The 25,732-nt window shown below is 39.3% G+C and overlaps 1 protein-coding gene across 2 annotated transcripts in view; it reads left to right on the forward strand.

Annotated features, from left to right (window-relative positions):
* Positions 1 to 10,272: 10,272 nt before the first annotated feature.
* Positions 10,273 to 25,732, forward strand: part of AIG1 (androgen induced 1) — a 124,364-nt gene continuing 108,904 nt past the window's right edge. Inside the window, exons 1-2 of one of the 2 annotated variants that reach the window (XM_033512725.1) lie at positions 10,273 to 10,585; positions 10,736 to 10,982. In XM_033512725.1, the coding sequence (XP_033368616.1) occupies positions 10,445 to 10,585; positions 10,736 to 10,747 (153 nt within the window). In that variant the 5' untranslated portion in view covers positions 10,273 to 10,444 and the 3' untranslated portion in view covers positions 10,748 to 10,982. Of the gene's footprint in view, positions 10,586 to 10,735; positions 10,983 to 25,732 lie in introns of those variants that run through there. The other variant, XM_015623095.3, reaches the window with a different exon arrangement.

Genomic DNA, 25,732 nt, shown 5'->3' on the forward strand with positions numbered 1-25,732 from the left:
AATAATGGGTTTTGTTTTGATTTTATGAAAATTATTTGATCCATCACTATAATTTTAGAGTTTAAGTAATAATGCAAAATCTGGAAAAAAGGCAGAGGACTTAGGATGCAATCACTTCCTGCCACTATCACATACTTTCATTTCCATGCAACCCTTTCATTCTGAGATGCTTTTTGCTTTGCTTTATTATTCTTCTCTTTTATTTCCTTTCCATTTCAGCTTACTGGCACATTAGTGAAAACTAAGAGTATCTGCTCTTACTGAGAAAAGAGTTATGTTACTCACCCTATAGTGTGTTCCAGTTGTAACACAGAAACACACTCTATGCATTGTTTTTAATGTTTTAATAGTACCAGAACATTGGCCTTGAATAAGTCAGTTACATGAGCTCAGGCTTGATAATGTATCATTATCAGTGGAAGTTGTATTATTACATTCAGAAGAAGAAGCATCAAATTTTCACCTGAGACCACTGATGGTGTTAAAATTGGGCAAAAAATTTAGATGGTTAGTTGAATCAGGAAATTTTAGAGATTAATTCTAATAAAAGTAACACAAGGGTTTTTTAGGCATGCTAATTTATTAATGAGGGATAGAAGAATGATATCAAATAAATGGAAAAGAAGCCCTTAAGTGTTCTCACTATATTAAACGTCTTAAAAATATGATTTCTACATGAAGAGGATTTTGTTCCTAGAGACTTAGGTAACCATTTAAAATTTATACTAATGTTAAATGCTAGCCATTTGCATTCACCTGCATTACACCCTATCCTCACCACAGACCAGGAATTTCCAAGAGACAAATCATTATATTTTGTAGTTGGTAAGGTTTTTAACTAGGTATGTTGGCCCTGAAAGAAACCTGTGTACTTCTTCAGTGTGCATCCATCATAGCTGGTCAGTTCTTTCATAAGCAGCAAACTCGTCCTGCAGTGAATCCCTTACAAAGAAAATAGACACACTTAGATATGTTTTCCATGATAAACATAAAATTTCCTCAGCTGCCATCAGAAATGACTTAAATTTTAAAAATCCATATTTCCAATCATTTCTGGAAATATTCATGATATAATTTAGTCTGACAAGAAGGATATATGTTATACAAAGATGCCAAAAACAAACAAACAAACAAAACCAAAATAAAAAAAACCCTCTCAAGCCTTGAATTTCTTAGTTAAGAAAACATAGAGGACAGTTTTGTAATTAATCTAAATCAGCCAAAATTAAATGGAGTCTTACAAAGATTTAGATTGTGTTCTGAATCATAGTGTGCCATCTGGGCTGCTCATAAATTATAAAGCTGTTAGGCCAGTGGCTGCATAAGTTCATGCAAGGCTTGAAGATGCTTGAGAGTAGACTATATTTTTTGCAAAATGTTCATAAACAGGATTTCTTCCGCCCTCATTCACAGAAATATTTTGGTAAAAAAAATTTCAGTCCTGTGCATTTTCAATTATCCCTAGCAGCTGTATATTACTAGCTTATCAGTCAGATTTACCAGTAAGTATATTCCAAAAAGGCACCTAAAGGCTTTCAAAGGTATCCTAATAGTCATATTTACAGTCTTCAGGGTTATCTCCAGCAAAGGCATCCTAATTCACCTCTTCTGGTTCATTTGATTGCATTTTATTAGCTAGTAACCATACTGCTAAGCCTTACAGTAATGCTGCTCCACATCTGCTTAAACTGCTGTCTCTTCATGATGTATCTGTGAAGTGTACACAATTGTGTTCCTTCAATAAAGAAAAAGGCAAAGTGACTTCTGGCTAGTCCATTCAGTTAGTGAATCTGAGATTCATGGGCAGGAGCTCTGGCAGCCAAACTTTTCCCATGGATATTAAGTACTAGTTTTTCTCTACAAACACCCATTTTTCCAGTGCATCCTCTGCAGTGGTTATGAACATTGTGCCACACTGCTGTCATCCAGGAAAACAAGGATTATGATTATCTCATTCACTTGTAGAGAAATTCTCATAATTTAGCTTGAATAGTTTTAAACTGTTTAGATTTTTATTTCTGTTTTAGCAAGTAAGTAGCAATAATCATAACACAGAAAAAAGATATTTTTAAGAAAGTCTGAAGTAATTTCAGTGTGTTCATTTATTCCCATTTGCATTTGTGGCAATTTACCTAAGAGCTCAAATATGCAATAATATATAACTGGTTTCCTTTTGCAGGTTGGTCTCAACCTCCTGCTTCTCCCTTCATTTTCTCCTTTAATACATATTATCTTTCCATCCTTTGCAATTAATCTCAAATGACCATCAGACTATAAAAATATACAAAGCTGAACAAACAGTGGAGAAAGTTATTCATGGTTGTTTCCCTAAACCTAGTTTGCAATTCACTTTTTCTGTCGCATCAATATGTGTGTTCCTTCCCTCTTTACTTACCTTTTGAGGTTTCTATTGTGGATTTCTTTTCAAGCTGATTTTAAGAGAGGCTTTTACTTATGTAGATACAGACACATGGCAGATTAATAAGTGAGGAAATTACAGGAATAGTTTTGTATCTACTATTTCCATAGTGCTTTGTGTGTCTAAGAACAAGATTTGAAAGCAGGCTGGAAGAGTGTAAATTAGTGAACAGGAAAGGAGTTTAATCCATCACCATAGCCACGGGCTGAACTAAAAAGGCAGGAAAGAAAAGGATGCTTCAGAGGCATGAACATACCTTAGCCAAAGATTTCTTGTTCATGTTCTTATTTTCCAGAATATGAAATGTTTTTGATACACAGACAAGAAAAACAAAACACAACACAAAAAGCATCAGTATCCAGGAAAACCATCCTATGGAGCCATCTGCAGTGCAATATCATCACAGTACGATAGAGACCCCCTGCCATTGTTAGCCCAGAGAAATGTGAGCCCTCAGCAGCAGATTGTATCAATGGGAAGGACACACACTGAAAAATGACACAGATTCCACAAGTTGTGTGAAAGACATTTTGAGGATGAGCACTAGAATAAAAAATTAGATAGAAAGAGAGCTTCCAGCTGGTGACAGAGAAAGCCTGGTTGCTGCTGTATTGTCTGGCAGATAGCAAAAAGCCAGAAGTGTGGCATTCTGCTGAGAGTCACTGCTACCAAGAGAGGAGGAATTGGCAACGATCACCATTCCCTGCAGGGGGGCTAGCAGATGATGGGAGGCACCTCCAACTTTGCTTGGCAGCCCAAACACAATACAAGCTTCTGCAAAAGCATCAAAGCAAAACTAGTTAAAAAAAAAACTGGCCATGCCAAATCTTTGAGATGGGTATTCAGTCACTCCTGTCCTTGCTAGCCAGTGCTGTCTTTCTGCTACTGAATGAAAAGCTCTCTCTGTCCCGGCTGTTGTATTAGATGTGTATTACTGCTCTCCCTTGATCAGCTAAATCTTAGTACAGCTGAACCAGAAAATTTAGTCATTCACAATAGAAGATATTTCATGTTTACTCTATTTTCCAGTGCTGCCTATGAGTTGGTTGTCGCAGAAAAAATACGTTGTTTTTTTAAGAAAATTCTGTATATTTTAGTATTTTGTGTTTCCTCCGAAGTCCAGCGTGTAACTGGATGAAGTAGTTACATATTTATAATTTCAAAATAAATTAAGAAATAGCTTTTGCTCAGATTAACTTTCAGTCAGGACACAAGACATAAAGTTTCTACTAGTTTTACTAGTCCAGAGTTATGGATAAGAATTTGGGGTACAGACACGGTGCAAGCAAATGATTCTACAACTTCTGATGGGCAATTTCAGGGTAGAGATTTGTCCCAATTCAATTAATAAAATACACATGTTAATTCTTCAGCACAACTTAACAATTATGTAACTTTTTCTATGCAAGCAGTGCTACAGAAACGGTGTGGAGCACCACACCCATTCCTTCTTCTCCCACTAACACCTTCACCCAGGTGTTCAGCAGAGGTGGCATGGTGATGTACTTAGGGGACTTCAGCCATCAGAGAAATTATTTTAACAATCAACAATATAATTTATTGTTAATGGCTTAATGTAAAAATTTAAATTAATTGTCAAAATTACAAATTAACAACTTTTAATCTAGAAAGTTCAGTTTGACTTGGTTAGCTATGCATTACTCACTAAATATAAATGTAAATGCAAATGTAAATCTCAGTTTACACTAACACATCAGATCAACCTGTTGAGGTTGCTCGGGACCTTTTGAGAACATACTGTTGAATCTCCCTGCTCAAGTGGGATCAACTACAGCAGTTTGCCCAGGACCATGTCTAGATGGAATACCGCCACAGATGTAGAATCCACAGTCTGTGTGGGCAACCTGTTCCTGTGTGAAACCAATCTGAGAGTAAACAGCATTTTCTTACATTCAGATGGGATTTCATGTCTTTCAATGGTAACTAGTAAAAATTCTTATGCCAGGATTGTCTTCTATCAAAAGAAGACAAGGCAGATCCTTAGTGTGCAGCTCTACACAGAGTTAATTTTTTCTGGCTTTACAATTATTTGTAGAAAATAAGTTTGTCTTTATTTGTATATTTTTAATGAATAAGAAACTGACACATATTTCTCTGTGGCAAAGTTCTGCTTTTTTACTGTTCACTGATACTCCTAAACAACAATGCATGCACCAAGGTTAATTAACACCAAGATTGTGGGTTCAAGACCTGTATAGGCCATTTACTTAAGAGCTTGATGATCCTTGTGGGGTCCCTTCCAACTCAGAAATTCTGTGAATCTTTTGACCCCAAGATTAGCTCAGTTTGGTTGGAGCATGATGCTAATATCCAGCTCATTCCAAGAATCTGACAATAGCTAGATGTAGTGTAAGGGATAAGCTCTTAGGACAGCAGATAGTTTATAACTGTGCACTCCATGTTCCTAAACCATTTCCCAAAAGCCACATCTTTCTGTGAGACTGCATGCTACAGCAGAAGAATATTTGCTCTGGTTTACAGAGGGCCATATGATCTGTGGGCAGGTGGAATACTCCCAGTCAGTGGCACACTTCTGTGCCTCAGGGCCTGGTACCTGCCTCCCCCTTCTGCCCTAACACTGTCCAATGTACTCAACAGAAAGCATATGAAAGTGAGATATTAAATCCTTACTGAGAAACAGCTTTGTTACACACAAACTGTCTGCTCCAAATGTGGAAAAAAGTTAATCTGCTTACACAGTCCCTGCATCACTTACATATTCAAAATTCCTGATCTGTAAAATAAGGCTTTTTCTTTATAAAAATTATCTCTTTGGGACACTATAATTCAAGGGGGAAGATGAACATAGAGTGTTTTGTCACTCATTTCATCTTTAGAGAAAGAAAGTTCATGTTTGTTCAGGATAAAGCCAAGTTTAACTTGCAGAGTTAATTTCCATCTGGCCCAAGCTTTGTTTCACTAATCTCCTGGTCATCTCTGTTCCAGCTTTTTTTCCCGTTGTTAAATACATATAGATACATATATAGTACAATATGCAGTACAAAATATGCCAACTTAGTAACTTCACTGTAATTCTTAAAACCTAAATGTGAAGGTAAATTGGCAATAATCAGTCATGAGAAAACCAAGTAGTTCCAGAAATCAAAACACTTTTCTCTTTATACCACGTAGAAATGCAGTCTTTTAATTTTTATTATCTTTTTTCCTCCATCCTTCAATCTATTATCTAGGTAATTTATAACTATACAAAGTAAATGAAGAAACACAAAGTTCCCTAAACTTTATTTGTACTTTTAACAACACGCCTAGTTACAGTATCTGTCTTTACCAAACATTTTGAGTTGAATCCTCCCCTGATACATGAGGCCATTTCCTACCCAAGTGGTACATTATTCGACTAAAGAGCTACAAATTAAACACACAATATTAACTGAGCACATTTCTCAAAAACTCTTCTCTTAGGCACTGAGGTTTTTCAACAATTTCCTGTTGATTTTTAACTTGCAATGTTTCAGTAATTTCACTTATGTTCCTTGCAAGAAAGCTTAATTTTTGCATGTCTGCTTATGTGGGAGTCACACTCCCACACATCCAAGTACTTACCTTGGCACAGTTTGTACTCTATGCCTCAGATATTAGAAATTGCAGTATCAGGTCCATTGCCATGAGCACATTGTGTTGAGGCAGTATTAGCAATTTCCTACAACTACAACAAATAATAGAATAGAATAGAATAGAATAGAATAGAATAGAATAGAATAGAATAGAATAGAATAGAATAGAATAGAATAGAATAGAATNAATAGAATAGAATAGAATAGAATAGAATAGAATAGAATAGAATAGAATAGAATAGAATAGAATAGAATAGAATAGAATAGAATAGAATAGAATATTTATTATCATTGCTTTGGAGGGAAGTATTTGTGGCATAATTCCTTGTAGACAACTAATCTACTTTTAAAGTAATTAAGGAAAGGCACATTGTGGGTCTCAAAATCTCTTTCACAGATAACTCACCAATATATTTTGATATTCACAAAATAAAACAAAATTTTTGTTCAGAAATTCAAATGTCATTTTTTAAAAAAAAAATGGAAAACAAACAAAAAAACCCCAAAGCCATTAAAAAACATGCCAAGCAAAATAAAAAACCAAAATAAAACAAACTCCTCCCCAAAAACCAAACAAAGAAAAAAACAAACCCCCCCCAAAAAACAAACCAAAACAGAACAAAACAATGTAAAACAACCAATCCCCCAAAATTTCCTTCAGCATTCTTATCTGCTAGCCTGCCTAGAAAAGATCAAAACTTGGCCTCAAAGATGTTATGCTTTATTCTGTCAAGGTGCCAAGTAGCAAGAACACCATGCTACTCATTTTATAAAATTGGATGGGAAACCCCCCCCTTTTTATTTTTTTCCAGTCAGTTCTCTGATGGATTTTTAGGCATCTTGCCTCCTCCCCTAGTAGACAGCCCTAAATAACATCTCCCATCCCAGACACACTAGTGCTTTGAACTTTTTCTCCTTTCTAATGCCATCTCTCATCTCAACTGAATGACAACTATGACCTGTGTCAAAATCCCACTTTAAAATAAATTTACAGTATGTTGCTTATGAAAATTGAGTCTTTTCACAATTTACATACAAACAAGTATTTAAACATTGGGATCCGAAAAATTACAAGGTAGCCATGAATATCTGACTTTACATGCTTAAAGTATACCTATCTATGATTTAAGCACTTAATCCAGAGCCTGAAATGTAAACACTTTTACCAAAGTACAAAAAAGTTTACATTGCATTCATACAGCAATGTAAAGGGCAAAGCAATACATTTCTAAATTTTACTTTGCTGAAAAATATTTAAGACCAAATCCAAAGGAAAATAAAATCCATTATAGACCTGGATTTTTTTTTTTTTTGATGACTGTAGAACTAGTCACAAAAGACTTTGCTGCTTGTCTCTCAATATATGAAGTCCACAGCAGCACACAGAGGCTAAGGCAGCCTCCAATCTAATTGAGTCCTTATTAGAATACTGTACAGAGAGTCAACAGATACTCCTTTAGAAATGACACAGGCTCAAAAAACCCACCCACAACAGACTTATGCTCTGTTTTATCCTTTGAAAAGTAGGAATTAGAAATGCATAATAAAGAAGAGTTTTTGACCAGGAAGAAGCTTGGCTGGACCTGGCACAATAGTTAGCCTTCCTTGAGATTTTCTTCACTGAAAGAAAAAAAAAAAAGGGAAACAAGAGTGTTATAATGTACAACATTCTGCTTCATTTAGACTTTCACCTTGCTCAGCTACAAGGCTGAGTGTAAGCTTTTCTAATGAGGTTAAGATTTTCTGTGAGCCTTGCTGAGATGTCTATTGATGAGTGGAGGGTAAAACTGAAGAACATTCAAATGGGGACCCAAAATGCCTGTGTGGTTTTCAGTTTTAAAAAAGTTTTGAGGGTGCTGTAACCTCGGAGACTGTTTAAACTACACACAACTAAAAATGCAAACTGCTGAAGGTGGCTATCAAGTTACGTTCAGTGAGTGTTAGTGTTTGCAGTACCTTATTATTGACAGAGAGGTGACCAGAGGAGTGAGTTCCTATACATTGTAGGAGGTGGTGCAGGAGAGAAATAGGAGACAACTGCCTAAGGCTTAGACAGCCCCAAACTCTTCCTGTCAAGAGGCTGATCACAAGGCACAAGGGTGTGCATGGATATGTAATCAGTCGTGCTGTAGAGTTCTGCACAGAGTAACTTCACTTTGAGAGCTTTTGCAACCTGACACAGTTTCAGAAAGCAAGCTGAACTCCTTTTGATTAAAACCAAAACAGAAGATGTGCTCCAGCATTTCACTTAATGTACCTCAGCCACTAATGAATATTCACAAGTCCAGAGAAGTGAAACCTCTTTCATGCATACAAAACAGACATCAGGTCCTCACCAGCAGCTCTGCTGCTTTACAGACTCCCTCCTGTTGGGTCACACTGATAATGTTACTAGTCTGGTCTCCTGTTGTATTGCAGACCATTACATTATACTCAGATGACTCTTACACTGCACCTTGAGGCTTCAGGGAGACTGCAAGACTTTTAGCCTGCAAGACTAAAACACGTGCCACAAACAAGGGTGTGATTGCCCAACATGCTTGCTAGGTCTGTGAACTGATGGGACAAGATTACCTAAAGCATCTGGTGCTAAAATCATGCTTAATAGTTCTAGAGGACTCTATACATGCATACATATGACATACAATTCCTCTGCATATGCAGAGACCTTGAACAGTGCTAAATTCATTGATGATAGCTGCTAGCATGTGTTCTCCTAAAAGCCCTTCATTTTTGCAGAACTTGAGAGCAGTTGATATCAGATGAAAAGGCTTTGATTGTACTTAGTGGAATAGAAGCGGGGAATACATTGCACAATCATTGATTCTTTTTGCCTTCCAGTAGCTTAACTATGATAAAGCACCTTATTGTTCAAATATTTATTTCATAAGACAGATGTATGAAGATAGTGTTTATAGAAGTGATTTGTCTATCCAAGCCCAGACATCACTGCTCGCGGGGGTTTTTCCCCTCTTTAAAATAACTTTTCCAGATGGTGGAACAATTTAATATTTACCCTGCAATCAAGCACCTTAAGAGCTTTTTTTTCTAAGGTGTAGGAATCCAAACATGAATCCTCCTTGATTTCTCCTAGTATCAAGGACCCCTGTAATGATCAAGTCATATCTGCTGATATGGCAGAATCACAGAATGAGTTGGGTTAGAAGGGACCACAGCGGATCATCTGGTCCAACCTCTCTGCAGGATCATCCTAGGGCACATGGCACAGCATTCTATCCAGACAGTTCTCGAACATCTCCAGTCAAGGAGACTCCACAACCTCTCTGGGAAACTTGTTCCAGAGCACAGTCACTCACACAGAAGGCTCTTCCTCATATTCAGGTGGAACTTCCTGTGCATCAGTTTCTGCCTGTTGCCTCTTGTCTTACTGCTGGGCACCATCAAGAAGAGCCTGAATCCATCCTCTTGACACCTTCCCTTAAGCTACTCAGACATACATTGATGAGGTCCCCTTCCAGCAATCACTTCTTGAGCCTGAACAGGCCCAGCTCCCTGAACCTTTCCTTGTAAGAGGCATGCTCCAGTCCTTCGGCATGATGTCCCAGGGCATCACACCTTATAACAGGGGTACTTCACTTCAACCCAGGGATCAGGAGGCTCCCATCTCACAGGGCTCGTAGGCATGGGAGAGCCCACTTCTAGCGAACGTCTGTGTGGGACGGGTTGAAACACTGAGAAACTTGAAGATGCCTCAGGAACAGAGGGCAGAACAAATGCTCTGCCCGGCGGGGCCACTGTATGGGCACACAAAGGATATGGACACACGAAGGCTCTGGACACATGAGGGCCATGGACACACGAAGGGTACTTACACACGAAGGGCACGCCCGGAGCGGCAGACAGGCCGCACGGCCGGAGCCGCGCCCCCCCCGCGGCCTCTCCCGAGCGTCCCGGGCCGCGCTCCCGCCGCCGGGGCGGAGGCACCTGCTCCGCCGGCCCACTGGCAGCGCCGGCCGCAGGGGGGTCGCCAGGCCCGGGGGTACACACGAGCCACAGCGTTCTTCCGATAACTCGTAATTGCTGATCTACTGTAGCTCTCGCTTGAAAGCCGGCGGGCAGCCGGGTTCTGCAATTCACTCGTGCTCACACTGCCGTCCCTCCGCTCCCTCGGGAACGGTCCGGCCTCCTCCGGCCCGGCCCGGCCGCGGAGCTGAGGGTCGGGAGCGCGCCCAGCCCGCCCGGCCCTGCGGCCCCCCTGCCCCGCGCCGCCGCCGCCGCACCCCGCGGGCCCTGCGCTCCGCCCCGGCCGGGGCCGCGGGGGCGCTCGGAGTCCCGCCCGCACGGCGCGCACACACACACGGGGATACACTCACGCACACCGGGACACGCGGACACACGCACACGGGGCACTGGGACACAGACACGGACACAGACACGGGCACACGGAAGCGCACCCCGCGCCGCAAACATGGCGCTGGTGCCCTGCCAGGTGCTGCGCGCCGCCATCCTCCTATCCTATTGCTCCATCCTGTGCAATTACAAGGCCATTGACATGCCCGCGCATCAGACCTATGGAGGCAGCTGGAAATTTCTGACCTTCATAGACCTGGTAAGTGCCCCCGGCGGCGGCCGTGGCCCTGCCCCCTCCCTCGGGCTGCCCGTGCAGCGGCCGCGGCCCGGGCGCACCGCGGCCCCCGGCGCTCGACGGCCTCGCCATGCGGTGACCTTAAAGCGGGGCGGCGACATGTTGGGGCTGCAGGGCCGGCCGTGAGAGGAGCCAGCCGGACACCGCGGAGCCGGGTGCTCTGAACGGAGAGAGGCACGGACAAAGCCGAGCGGCTGCTGCGTGTAAGCGGCCGCGGGGAAGGTGCGCCTGACGGCCTGTCACCCAGCCCAGTGCCGATGATGTGTTTCCCCTTTTCTAATGGCCAACAGTGAACACCAGAACGTGCTGGCGCAGCATCTGGCTCCCGTGTGGCGTCAAAATAAAAATATATATCTTGTTCCCTTTGGCCCTTCTGAGGAATGCATCCGTGACAGGTGCAATTGTGTCAGTGATGGAAAAAGTGCGAGGCAACTCCAACTTGCCAGATCCAGTTAGTTTTGGTTGCAAATCCATAAACGAGTGTATGAAATAAAAGCCATGTCCCTTCATTATATTTCTTCGTAAGGGTCCAGATCTGGAAGAGTCACCAGCATGCTGGCCTACTGGAAAACACCAGGTGATAGCCAGGGCTATTTTTAATCTGAGCTTCCTAGGCTCGCTGCCTCCACAACAAGTGTTCCCTTAGTGCAGGTGGGAGGAGAGGGGGCGGGAGGAAGAGAGGCGGTGGGAGGAGAAACTTCGTTTCTGGTTCAGAAATGTGATAGCAAACTTGCACCTAGTACCTAGATCAAAATACTTTTTTTTCTTTCTTTCTTTCTTTGTATCCACGGTGTAATTAGGTGAGAAATTTTGCGGTTCCAACTCAGTTACTGAAAAGTCCCAAAATGCAAGTATTTCAGTGCCTCCCAGTGATAACACCTCTCTCAGAACTTCATTGTAGATTCGCGAGTATTGCTGCTATTGCCTACATGCATGCTACTGACTCAGTAGGTTGAGTTTGTTGGCTTGGAGACCAAATTCAAACACTAGTAGCCAAGCAGGTCAAGTGTGCAAATTTCTGTATCAGGATTAAGTTAAGGTTCACTGAGGTCCATATTTTATTTGCAGAGAAGAAGCATCATCTGCATTTTTCACTTAACCAGGGTAATTTTTTTTAGTTGCAAAAATTTGCTGAAGCTCTGAGGATCTACAGCAGTGCTTTTGCTGCAACTGTAAATTGGTGTTTTAAGGCTTGATGTTTCTCTGGAGGACAAATAGAATCTATTTTTTTTACCTTTTGGGTTGTTGAACAGTACTGTCTGTAATATTGGTTAATAGAAGTTATAATATAATCCCAGTAAGTTAGGGGGGTAGCTGCTGACTTCAGTGACAGTGGAAGTGTCACTGGAAGTGAACCAACTAAAGCTAAAAGCCGATAATCTCTTTGAGTCCCCTTCACCCTTTTCTCTTTTCTCTTAGCCCTGACAGTTGCTTGAGAACTAAGTCAACCAGGGCTGTCAAACAGTGAAAATGTAACTGTACATGACAGTCATCATTTCCCAAAAATTATAGCCTTGTCTATGGCAGGTTCATGTGGACTTTTCCATCAAAGCATGTACATGGTTCAGGGCCTCAAAAGGTCAAGGTAAATATGTAGTGCTTTCTAAAATAGCTAGAATAGTTATCAACTGTGTCTAGTAATTTCTTTCCTTTAGCTAATAGTTGTCATGCGTTTCCCACAGTCAAGCCCAGTAGCTGAGAAAAGGTTTAGCAATTTCTTACAGTCTTCAGTCCTTCAAAATAACACACAGTTCAATGGCTTGAATGCCTTTCAGTGACTAGCCAGCATGCAGAACTCTCCTCTTGCTGACAATATTTCCTTACGTCCAAATGGCCCTGCCAGCATCTTATGTAAGAAAATTTATCCTACTGTTCTCTGGGACAACTAGGAGACTTGATGGAACAAAACCATTTAGATTCCCGAGGAGGATACCAGGAGGCATGATTGGAGGATGTTAGGCACATTTCCAAAATCTTGTATCTTGACTAAGTCTTGAAAAGCTCTTCCATAAGTTTCAGTTTGCTCAGCCATGTGCACTGTTCCTGTGTCAGTCACATTCAAAGGCTGTCTAGACGAAATATCATCAATGCCAGAGTCTTGGCAGACGTGTGTTCTTGCTACAGATTGTACCTCCACAAACAGAGATTTCATCTTTGACATCACAGAAGCACGTAGAAGTTTTTTCTGCTTCCAAAAACTGCTACCAGTTTTTGAGAAAAGTCAGTTTATGACTTTAATCTGAAAAGTAATTTGGACTTTTTCCATCTGTCCATTTGCAAAGGGATGTTCATTCCAGTCTCAGCATCCATAAATCTCTTGGAGTTTCATGTAGCCAGTTTTGTAGAGGTACTATGGGAAATGATTTACAGTTATCTGCAGGTAATATATTTTTGAACGGAACTATGAAAATATAGTAGTTTGGACTGTAAAACACAGGACAATAAAACATTATAAGTGTATGCAGTGATTTAACAGTAGACTTTGAGCCCCCACACTGTTCACAGAGGTTGAGCATTATGAGGAGGTTGTTTAGTACAAATGTAATGTCCCTGTCCATCCAAAATATTTTGGATATTCATATCTAAGTGGTGTTTTAGATGCCAATGTTCATTCTTAATCTCTCCTGTCCTTGAATTACAAAATAAAACAAGTGCAACCAATAACTTCTTTTAACTGCTGTCATTCTGATGACTTAATATTTTTTTGCAGTTGTAAATGTGGTAGCAACATTCCCTAAAACACCTGTGTCAGTGGAATGTTTTTCTGGTTTATGAAGCAATGCGCTGGCAATATGTTTTGACATTACACTCAAGATGCTCCTGACTGTTGCTACTAATAGTGGTATCTCCACTTCAGCCTTTCTTTTGGTATGTAGAGGTGGTAGATACTTACCCTGCTTATTCAAAAGGTGGCAAAGATAGCTGCCTAGTACCTGTGTATTCCAAAGCCCACACAGAAAAGAGAGCAATGTCTTCTTTGTTATGTATAGAGTGGAAAACCAAGGTATGAAGAGGTAAAGAGTTGCTGCCAAAATCAGTCGGTGAGCCCAGCAGATGGAATTATGGAACTGAATATTCAGGCTAGTTCAAAACTACGTGTTGCTTTCATTTAAACTCAAAACACAAACCAAGCCCTGAAGTTAGTTCCTATGAAAACAGCAAAGAATTGGATTCAGATGGGATATTTCAAGAAATGGGCCTAAAACTTCTTGTATAGCTGCCTTTGTTTAACTCAGATTCACAATTTTGTGCTTTAATAGTAGAATGCTTCAGGACACCACTGTCCTGTGCCACATCCCATAAATTCATGCTGAGCCTAATAGCTGAAATTTAAGTTAGGCCAGAAATTATGCCAGCAGATAGAATTCTTTGCAACAAGTTTTTCATCTTATATAAAACCCTCAGAAATTTTCCTTACGCAGTTCTGTAGGTACTTGAAGTAGCTGGATAAAAGATAATAGTACTTGATCATCCTGCATACTCTGCAGTCACACACTTGCCTTTATAAATACGCATTTGTTGAGGAGTCCACTGCACCATCTTGTTTAAAAGTTATTACATTTTATTCTTCAGTTTCTCTTGGACCTCTTACTGTTATTGGGAGAGGAGGTGAAATTAAATAGAATTTGTCTTCTGAAATAAAGTGGAGCCTGTGGGTACCAAAAGAAGACCAAATAAATTTTTTGTGTTTGGGTGTGGGTAATAATTAGCAGAAAAGTAACTTAGAGCTTTAAGTATGTACCTCCTTAGTAAGAGATGTGCTGGTCTAAATAGCATCTAGTTTTCATTGTGCAGTTTCTCTGGAAACTTTATTACTCAAAGAAAGTAGAGTAAACCAAGATACTAGTGCACATGTATTAACAAATTTATGCTTTTTTGGTTTTGTATTTCATAATCTTAAGGTCTCCCTGATTGGCTGCACAGGGTAGTTACAGAGAGAAAAATCAAGGCCAGATTTTTGGAAGCGGTCTCAAGTGTTGTGTTTTATGATTAATCATCATAAAATTATTGGTCCCATTTTGAATATCAAAATGTTAACCTGAATATTCCTATGACTTGATTCAGGGCAGCCAAAGGTAGAAAGGAACAGATTGTGCTCATACGTAAATCTGCCTGATGTTATACATTTATTATTCTCATGAAAGAAATAGCAGGATAGGATGTCTGTGTGAACTTTATATACATTGTCTGGCAGATTGAGTTCTACAAAAAATAGGTATGTGCTCTGTTCCCAGCACATATTTTTTGCCAGTAAATGCTGTATTTTTTTTTCAGAAAATACCTTTAGATTTAGTTTGATTAAGTTCAAGTAAGTGATTAGAACTTAGTTCTGATATTGTCTTTGAAAATTCTCAGTGGGCCATGTTATCAACAGGACTAGAAACTCAAATTGTAAGACTTACAATTTATTTATTTATTTAGTGTATTAGTTATGGAGTTACATGAGATACAGTTACTAGACAACAAACAAAGGTATTTAACAACGCACAGCTAAAAACTTTAGGTGATTTGTGCCCAGTTTGGATTTGGTCATGCTGATAGGAAATAAAAGGACCAGAAAATACTAGAGGCCAAAAGTTTCAGAATTAAGGAATAATAAATTGTACCATTTCTGTATTATCTGAAATCGAGAAAATTTCATTGCTATCTATATGGGTTACACTTGCCACAGACAGAGGACAAAAGTCGAAACACATTCCACACTCTATGGGATATAACTATGACTCTTTTACAGGATTTCCCTTGGTAAAATGAATCTCACCTTATGATTCCTTTTTCAGCATCTGTAAAGTTAGCCTGATACGCAAGTGTTTTATGGGTTTTGAGTTAAAATATTCCAGAAGTGTAAAATATTACTATGTATTATTCCCAGTAGTAATTCATCATCATATCTAAATATCTTTGTGGTTTTACTATAGCAGAGAATACAGTCAATGGAGAATTTATCAGTTTACATAGGAAGGAATTGCTTTTTCAGGAATAACAAGATGAGGTTTCTTAATGATACTTAAGGTATTTGAAAGAAAGGGTAACAATATGCATAGGAGAGCCGTTTAAGTGTTTCAGAGCTTTTTTTTTCACTCTTGAGCTGTAAACATGTCTGGGGAACAGTAATGTATAGTGCTGTTGATGCAGTAATAAAAATGTAATAGTGTCACCCTTTTTTATTCATAGACCCGTGTTTTCCATTTGCTGTTGGTAGCGCTATTACAAATTGAGTGGAATTTGAGCACTACATTGAAGTGTTCCGTTTTCACATTGCATTAGTCAGCTTTTATTTTACAATTCTACTTAAGTATGATGTACATTTAATTTGGGAATTCTCAGGGAAGTTATGGCTATCTTGAACTATTTGTGTTGGCAATAGGGTTGGCAGCATAAAGCAGGAGAACGGAAGAGAGGAAAAATGGAGATCACTTTCTATGATGATAGATTTAACTAATGACAATAATATTATTTTAGAACTTGGAGTAGGTAAGTGATATGTAACAGTGCTGTGTTTTACATCAGTGTACAGTCTGTAGAGTTTTGCCAGAACAGTTTCAAATGACAACTTCAAGAAGCTGGTTTAGTAGTCTTTCTGTTGCCCTTTGAAAAACATCCTATTTACTTAAGTTCTGTAACAGTTGAATTGTTTTCTTTAAAATTTTATTATAGTGGTAAGGATAATTCAGATAATCTTATATGCCTTCATATGGCCAAATTGTTTTAAACAATTAGTTTAAACAAGGACAACACACCTCGTGTTCTACGTTAGTGTTCTTTGCTGAAGTCATTTGGGTTCTGAACTGTCCTAATCCATTGTGAATATAAGTATATAAAAATTATTTAATCAATGTATTTTTCACCTTGTATTTGTGTTATGTTAATGCATCCATGTAAGTTTATGCAAGAAATAGATTCTGAAAGATTGATTTTCTTAAGTTTTAGCAAAGATCTATATAACCTATCAAATAATACTCTTAATTAGTATAGAAAATTGCAAACTTAGGGTTCTAAATTAAATATATTTGTAATAAAAATCAAATAACACTTGATTCTTTGCAGTTACATGAACCTTAGGATTTACAAAGACTTCTAGGGTAAATATACATGTGGGTGGTTACTTACTTTGTCCTTAGGCAGAAAAAGAAGAAAAAGAAGCTTGATTATCTGAAAACTGGGAAACCCTCACATGATAAAAATGTTTTATTATTGGTGTGCTATTATGCCACTGTACAACAAAATTGAAGTTGACCTATAAGTAAACAAAAAAGCCCTTATGAAATTAAAAAACTTTCACCTTCCACTGATACAAGTTTGCAGATTTGAATAAAGTAAAATGTAGAATGTAATAAAGAACAAATAGGCAATTCTGCAGTGTTTTGAACACAATAAATGAGATTTCATTGTGGAGGATTATGCTGAGTGTGTACCTGAGCAAACCAATAAAAAAAATCTTAGATTCCTTCTATTAGATTAAGTATTTTCTGTGCTGCAACCTTCCATATCTAATAATAGGTTTTGTGAGGGCTTGCCTATCCCAATGCAATATTTAGAAGACATTTTTCTAATTGTGCTACTTTAATACAGACTCTGATATTGGGAGGAGCTCAGTGTGGGTGGCAAATTTCTTGTCATTTGGAGTTCTAATTGCTAATGCAGTTCCAGACAGTAAATGTAAAAAAGATCACCACCAGTGACAGGTTAGTATGCTCTCTGTAGAATTCAAGAGTGAAATAAATAATGATGTATAACATAGTTCACATTGTATATTTCTATATTTGAAATTAAAGTGATGTTATTGCTTGCAAAACATCCTGCAGAACATCAAACTCCTTTCAGTGTAGTTTTTTGGGGTTTTTTTTAAGTATTTGAATCTGAGGCCTAGTCTTCTCATCTTGATGTTCCAGTATATATATATGTATCTATATATATCCATATATATGATATATAATGTAGAAAAAAAATTGACAATTGACTTATTTTGTAGACCAACTCTTTGAATATGAAAAGCTTTCATCCTTCCAATGAAAACTTTTTCAAATTTTGCCTTATTTGCCAGCATTTATTTTTATAGTTATATTTTCCCCGTACTGTATTTTCCAAGGCTCTGAAATTGTTATTAGTCTTCAAAGCCTTGCAGGCTTTGTTCCATTACTCTTACTATGTATAATGCAAGATTTTTTTCAACTCAGCATAGTTAAATATGCTACCACTAAACAAGCTGTGTTTAACTTCAGTGGATGGAAAAGTTAACCCAATTCTGAAGAAAAAACAAAATCTGTTGGAAGCTAAAGTAAAACTTCCAGACTTTTCAGACAGGAAGAAACTCTAAAGTAAGTTAAAATTTATAAGTATGTTTCCTTAAGACTTAAAAACAAACCCCTCTCCCAATTAGGATGGTGATTTCTGATTAAGCTCTTTTTTTTTTTTTTTTAAATACTGCAAAATTGCTTTTATATTGCAGATTTTAGGGATTCTGTTGGTTGAAAACAGGCTAAGCTCATATGAAATGCTAGGAGAAAACAAGACCCTGATTTTCATTTGTATGAAGCCGCCTTCTGGCTTCTTAGCTAAATCCATGCAATTTTCCCTCGAAAGTTTGAATGTTCCATTTGAATGTCTCTGGTTGCATTCCCTGAACATTTTGTCTTGCTGTTGCACTTACAAGCATCCAGTTTACAGTAGGTTTTCCAAAAAAGGATGCCAAAAGGTGCAATTGTATAAAAATTTCCACTTAAATCTGTGTGTAGCTGACATGGTTCAGGTATTTTTGCTGCAGTTGTCGGTCAGGTTAGTTGGTCTAAAGTGCATGAGGGCTCTGCAGTATAGCTTAAAACAAAACTAGTACTGCTGCATTTTTCCTAGTAGAATATTTGGTGTCCTGCTAAAGTAGAATAGAATGTGCAGCAGAGCAGGATGTAAAATACCTCGCTAATTCCTTCCTTACTTGTAAAGCACCGCACAAGGATTTCTTGAAATCAATTGGTCCAAATGAAATAATGTAAGAGGCTAAATCTTAACTCTACAAATGCTGCTAGACTCTTCAGACTGTTTGAGCTGCTTGTGCAGGAAGGGACCTAGCTGAGAATTTAAATTTTAATATATTAGGAATTGATAGGCTCATTTTTTATTTCAGTGCTGTCTGTATTTGTATATTTTATTAAACCTAGGGGTTTGTGTACCTGAGGGTAAATTTAATTTTTTCCTTCCCTATATTTGTGTATATTTTATAGTATGTCTTGAAGCCTTCTGGTCCTGGCAGCACCTAAGTAATAAATTGTTATTTATTGTTATTATTGCTAGTATTATTAGAATTCATTAGGAGTGGGAGTTCCACATGCAAGCACAGGTGGCATATGTTCCTAAATGTATTTGATCAAATGCAAAAGGAAGAAAGAAACTGATGGCTTTAAATGCCACTGTATGAGTTGATAAAATACTAGGATACAAAAAGGATGTTTTCCCTGCAAGGTGCTGAACAAGCTTGTGCCTGAAGTGGTGGAAGCATTTCATACTGCTAATGTTGGGGCAGGTGGCTGATCCTGAGGCGCAGCAGCGGGAAGCAGGGAAGACACAAGTTGTTTATGGCCAGTGTTTGCAGAGGCTCAGCTCTGTAAAGAAGGGAAGTAGGCAAGTGAGAGAAAAAAGGAATCATGCATGACAGCACTCTGTACCTGGGGCGCATAGGTGACGGAGTGCACCACGCCGACCGGTCTTGTGTTATGACAAACTGGTATTTAGGTATTTGACTGCCAGCTATGAGGACAAAGTGAGGGAAGGCAAAGGGTGGAGATGCATGATGGCTGTTATTTCTTGGCTAAATCAGCATGTGTTAACTCCCTCAGACTTCCCTCCTTTCCTTTTCCTCTCTGTCATTTCTTCCTCCCACACACCCACACAGTCTCCCCACACAGCCCCCCTGACTGGGGGCACTGGTGCCACAGCACCACTTCCCCGCGCATACGTGTTTGGCTTAGCATGCTCTGCTCAGCGCAGAGTGCTTGCAAAGCTTGTCCCTAGTTAGAAGCCATATGCACTGACAGATGCAGAGGTCCCCATTTGCTGTTCACTTAGGCTTACAAACAAATGGAGACTCCATGCTGTGAAAACTTTCTTAACCTGAGTTTACTTGTTCTGTGTTCCAAGGACTGTGCCGTAGACACAATTGTCTGCATTCCAGTAGGTCCCCAGAAGTGAGTCCCAGGAATGCATGAGTCACAATGGAAACCTCTGCTGTGTGGAACTGCATGGCACTGTACTTTAATGCTGGACATTCAGGAGGCTGAAAGGGATTTGGTGTATTCAGGTGTGGATACACATCTTTGTGTACATTTGGTATAATAGTTATTTACCTATGCTGCACATAATTTGAAAACAGCAAACTGTTCATGAGAGCTATTCTGTTCCATAGCCTCTCCATATGCTGTGCACATCTCAGAGTAAACTGGTCTGCTACTGCTAAAGTCAATTTCGGTGACCAATTAATGAACACTGGGTCAAAGGCTACAGTGGTTCAAGATGCTGTTCAAGTTTTTCATTGTCAACTGTAGAGGACAGGAGAGAATAGACAGCTTTTGGTCAGCTGTCTCATGACCTACCATGGTGAGAAAGGGATATTCCTGCATTTATTAAGGAGCTAATGATGTTTCTAATTCTAATATATTATTATAGAAGATTAGCATTCAAATCTCCTTGACTCATTGCCAGTATAATTTCAGAAGCTAGACACCTCTGGTTTTCCATAGATTGTATTATATGCTATTAAGTTATATGTCATTTCAGGCTAAGTTTTATTCTCTTTTTCTCATGGTTTGGGGAAGAAACTACTTAAATTTTTTACCAAATATTACCAAAATACTTCAAAGCTGTTTCGTTCCCTATTAATTACAAGGCTGAGTTCAAATGATGAGATGTATTTTATGACAATGCATTTTAGAAAAGGGTGGAGGGATCTCTTGTTACTTCAAGGATTTGGGCCAGTGGGATGTGAACTTCTTGGTTTTAAAATTCAGCTGGCAACATAAAAGCAAAATATGAACGTTCTTGAGGGTGTGCAAGGGATGACTCCTTTCATCCACTGCTGGCTTTGTCTGTGAAAATGCTGTCCCTTTGTCCTGATCCATTTGTGCCCTGTATCATCCAGTCAGGCTCCTCAGTTGCAAGTTGTTGTCAGCAATCGGCAACCATATATATTTGTATATTTTTATAAATAAAATATATATTTTCTTCCTTTTTTTCCTTATAGGAATCCTCCTGTCCAATATCTCTTTCCCTTTTCTAATATCTTCTAACTCAGCACAGTTTCCTTGATCTTTCAGCTCTGCATCACAGTTCCAATTGCACACCCAGTGCTCTTCCAGCAGCCTGTGTTTTCCCATCAAGTGCTGCTTTTCTTACCCCACATACTCCTTACACTCCTTCCCCACCATTCACACATACTGTCTTTCCTCCCAGGGCGTTTGCTCTCATATATTCTGCTGCGTTCTCACCCTGTCCTTCCCAAACACCAGACCTACTCAGTGTCATTCGTTCTCCTGTGTTTTAAAAGCACCTTGTATAGACCCAAACCAATAAAAAATAAGCCATCTTCCACTAGAAAAACTTGATCTTGGTGTGGCGTGGCCTTAAATAAACCAGTTTGGAAATTATGCTGTTACATAAGACTCTTAGCTTTGCTTTCTGTTTTTGAACAAGTTTTTAAGCATCCTGGTTACAGGAAAAAAAAAAAGCCTGTAAGTGTTGAGCATAATGGATCATGATCCTAATGTTTATTATGGTGTTAAAATCTTGTCATTTCTTGGTAGTCTGCCATTCAATTTTTTTATTATAAAATTTCCAATTCAGAAGCAGGTCCTTGATAAAACCTGACATTTAACATGAAAAATAAAAATTATGTACATAATCAGCAATCACTGTTTATTCAGACATTTTATATCTTTGTTTCTTGTAATGTACTTATTTTAAATGAAATGCTGAAATTATTTAAATTGTCAGCTGTTAATAGAAGCAGCTTTTTTTTTTTTCGTGTGAACATATACAAGTACTTATACCTTGTTTGTGGGTGCGAATTTTGGCTGTATGCAGACACACCTGGTACAGTTTAGGAGTAAGGAAAGAGAGAAATACATATTTCAGAGTGGTAACTTTCTCCTCAAACTTACATGAAAACATTCTCATTTTTGTCAGGGGTTACCAGCTACAGATGAGCTCCACTCATCTACATGGCTCCACTCCCCCGTTTCCAGTCATGAGCAAGGCTGAACACATGCCCAGTGGACACATACGAAGGCAGAAGTGTAAAATCAGGTTGCCTCTCATCCAGGTCAATACAAATAAAATTCTGATTGGACTAGGTTGTTTAGGGTCAATATATTTTTAGATATATCAGCCAGAATGTCAAGTGATGTTTGGAACAAAGAATGCTTAAAGAATGACCCGCCTAGAGTCTGTATCTTGCTTGGTTAGCCTTCCTGTGCTGAACACAGAGTTGGGCAGCAGTCAGGGTGCTGTGTTATGGTGGGAGCACTTTGGTCTTGATGCCACTTCTGTCAGAGAGTCCAGCCCTACCACAGGGTTTGACCTGTGTGGCACATCCTGGAGCCAGTGTTCACAGCTGCCTCATGATCAAATGTCCCAGGAGCTCAGTGCATCTCGCAAAAGTCCAGATCTACAGGGATATTTTGATATTACTTCCAACAGCTAATGGGAAGGTAGCTTGATCTACAGGGGTATTTTGATGTTACTTTTGACAGCTGATGGGAAGGTATGCTCTCTGTATTAGTCACATGTGTTCTGCCTAGTTTGCACAGGAGTTGAGGTCAGACTCCCAGTTCTGGGAGCTATAAAGCATTCACATATGCATGTGACTTAAAAATATGTGATTTTTTAGCACACTGCAAGATAAGACATAAAATATTGAAGGAGGCTTTTTTCTAGGTTTTTTTTTTTTTTAATGCCTCTTCTGGTGTGATTGTAAATTTAGAAATTATGAATTTGTTCCAGATGGGAAGAAAAAAAATCAATCTCACTATTTCTTGTGAGGAAAAAGATTTAGATAAAGTATTTCAAAATCATGGTTTCGATGCAGTTGAACTTATCAAGTGAAAACAAGACATTTGATTATCTTCATTAAAATACTCAGTCAAAATGATGTTACAAAGGAATCAGCCATTGCAGTGAGCAATTTTTATTCAGAAATATTTTCTCAGTGGTATTAGTTGAAAATGTGTTAAATTTTCCTTTAGCGAGGGCCAGATCAATGTCACAAGAGGACTATAACACTGAAAGTTGTGACTTAATCATAAATATTACCTTATTTCATAGCAATGGTACCCATGGTGTGTGGAATAGTCAATGCAAACTTAAATTTGAAAGTGAGAGTCAGAAAAGGATGTGATAAATTCAAGCCCAAGGAATAACTGAACAATTTTTAACCTTTCTCTTTTTTTTTTTTTTTTTTTTTTAATAAATAAACAACCTGGTTACAGGGATTAGTAAGTGTTCTGAAGACAGATCAAATAATAATAATATGGTACAAGAGAAGTTCTGGCCAGTCTTTCCCTTGCAGACCTTGTGTTTTGCCTGTCTTGTTTCTTGTGCTAAGTGGATGTGACCAAACAGTATTTGCCAGACAAAGAACTGTAGGGATGGAGGCAAACATGTTTTATGAGATACTTATTTGCATGGTGTGCCTGTATCTCAGTGGTGTATTTTCAGATGAGGTTTCTTTGGCTAGGTTGTGGTACAGACAGCCTTGAGCACTCATTCTGAATCACTCCAGTGTCTTTGTGCTGGTCTCAAGTGTATATATCTTTTGTGAGAGAAGACATATCCTTGATATTCAGAATTCCATAGAGTAAACTGACCTTTTTAAAGGACTCTTTCTAAGCCAGGTAGATGGGGATTCAGCATTCTGAATCAGACCTGGAACAGACCCATCTTTTATTAATATAATGTCTTCTGATTTACTGCAGGGAGACACTGAAATGATTAAGTGCACCGGCAGTCTGCATAAAATGCCTGGGTGACCTCCGAAGCACTATGATAAATATAAAAGAAAAAATTTTAAACCTGTATGATCAGCTTAAGGAAAATTAAGGCCATATCTCAGTTTGTTGGAAATGCTGTTAAAGTAGGAAGATAGGTAGTGCCTGCAGAGTGGCAGAAGATCTAGGTCATATCTTTTTCCATATGACCTAAAATGAATGAGTATGCTGGGTGGAAAGTATCTTTCCACTGGAGTTTGCTTTGCAGTTTTTCTCCTTGGTGGTCTTCCCAAAAGAAAGCGTAGGTTAAATAGTTTTAGCAGCTGATTGACCATTCTAAATAGTCAATCTTGTCTGTTCTCTTTAGGAATGCTTACATGTGTACCACCTCCTTTGTTCTCCTTATTCCAAGAAAGAAGCAGTACATACACAGATAGAGATCTGAAAAAAATAAACATCTTCTGATAGCGTCTCACTAAAATTCCTCTGTAGTGCCTTTGTACCTTTTATTACAGGATCTCAAAGCACTTAAGAAATATTTGCTAACTAAGCCTCACGTCTCTGCAGAGAAGTGTGATTTGAACCAAATGCAAGCACAGCAGACAACACTGAAATTGTCTGGACGTATAATCATTAAAATCCTTTAGGAATTACCTTAGTTGTGTAATCTGTATGTAAAACATTGTTAATCTCAGGTGGTTCAGGAGGTGATGTGGGCCAGAGGCTGCCCACAGATTACTCCTATTCAGCCAACCTTTGGGGTTTTTTGTGGGGTGGAGCTGGAGGTAAGGCTGGTTATTCAACCAGTCTGCCTTGTCTCACCTGGTGACTCGCCACTGCTGCTATTCACAGACATATGGTAAATGTGTGGACATTGCCATCATGTGTGAATGAACCCAGATGCTACCCCCTCGGTGGAGCAGGAGCAGCCTAACTCCACTCCAGCATCACCTTCTTCTGCTGTCCAGGATAACAGCCACAGCCCTGGGATAGCTTTGGCCCTTCCTGGTGTTGCATGAGGCACTGCTCTCAGCCTATGCCTACACAGCCACTGCAGAGCAAGAGGTGGGGAGAGGCAGGGTGTGTGTTTACATGCTGGATGTAGGCGAGTGCATTTGATGGTACAGGAAGGGTGATCTGAGTACAGGCTGCTGATGAGGGAGGAAGGAAGAGACGCAGCTATTTAAGTGGTAGAACGTAGGCTGCTGCTGTGGGTGCAGAGTGGGTGATTGCTGCAGCAGCACTTCAAGAGGCATAGCTCCAGCAGGGCAAGTTGACCTTAAGAAAAAGAAGACGAGACCATAGACCGGAGATCTGCCTGTGTGCATGCTGAGTTCAGGACATCCCCAGTCTACAACAGCTGTTGGAATTATGGACATATTTCTGGACAGAAGGAGGTGTACCTGCACTGTGTAGCATATGTGGCATAAATGAAGAATCTCTGGGAAATGTTGAACCTGCTGGGTGTATACTGTGAAGTTAATCCCTGTGCGAACAGTAGGTGTTTATGCAGAAGAACCAGGCATTCAGCAGCCTGGACAAGTACCACGAATCCTCACATGCTGCCTGAAGATAATTTCTAGCTGGAAAGAGGGAAAAATGAATGTAGGGTAGCTCTAACCTATACGGTGAACATGTAGGTTAGCATGGAGGCTTCCACCCACATGACCTACTTGTGGAACAGCTTATTTTTTGAAATAAACAGCCCAGTATCATCCATGCCTGTTTGAGTAGGACGTGTATTTCTGTTGGCTGGAAGAAAGGAAGGTACAGTTGTCAAGCCCAGATGGAGGCTTTGAAATATGCATGATAGTGGCAGCTGTGTGTGGGAAGAATGAGTTGAAGTGTGTTGAGGAGGAGGAGGAGGCTTGTTTACTGTGCTACTGTCTTCTTGTAGCTGCAGAGTTGAATGAGGAGAAAAATGCGGAATGTGTTTCATGTCCGTGGATTATTGCTTCCCTGTGCTGGACAATTTTTTTCCCCAATATTCATTATTTGTTTGAAAATTCATAAAGGATCAGTGGTCTTCGTGAAAGAGATTGCAAAGACATATCATGCATATTTTGACAGTCCTGGATCCTCATGGATCAAGTCCCTGATTTCCTGAACTGAGCCCTTCTTCCTGAAGGATCCATCTTGA

Source organism: Parus major, chromosome 3 (assembly GCF_001522545.3).
Source record: "Parus major isolate Abel chromosome 3, Parus_major1.1, whole genome shotgun sequence".
NCBI classification, from domain to species: domain Eukaryota; kingdom Metazoa; phylum Chordata; class Aves; order Passeriformes; family Paridae; genus Parus; species Parus major.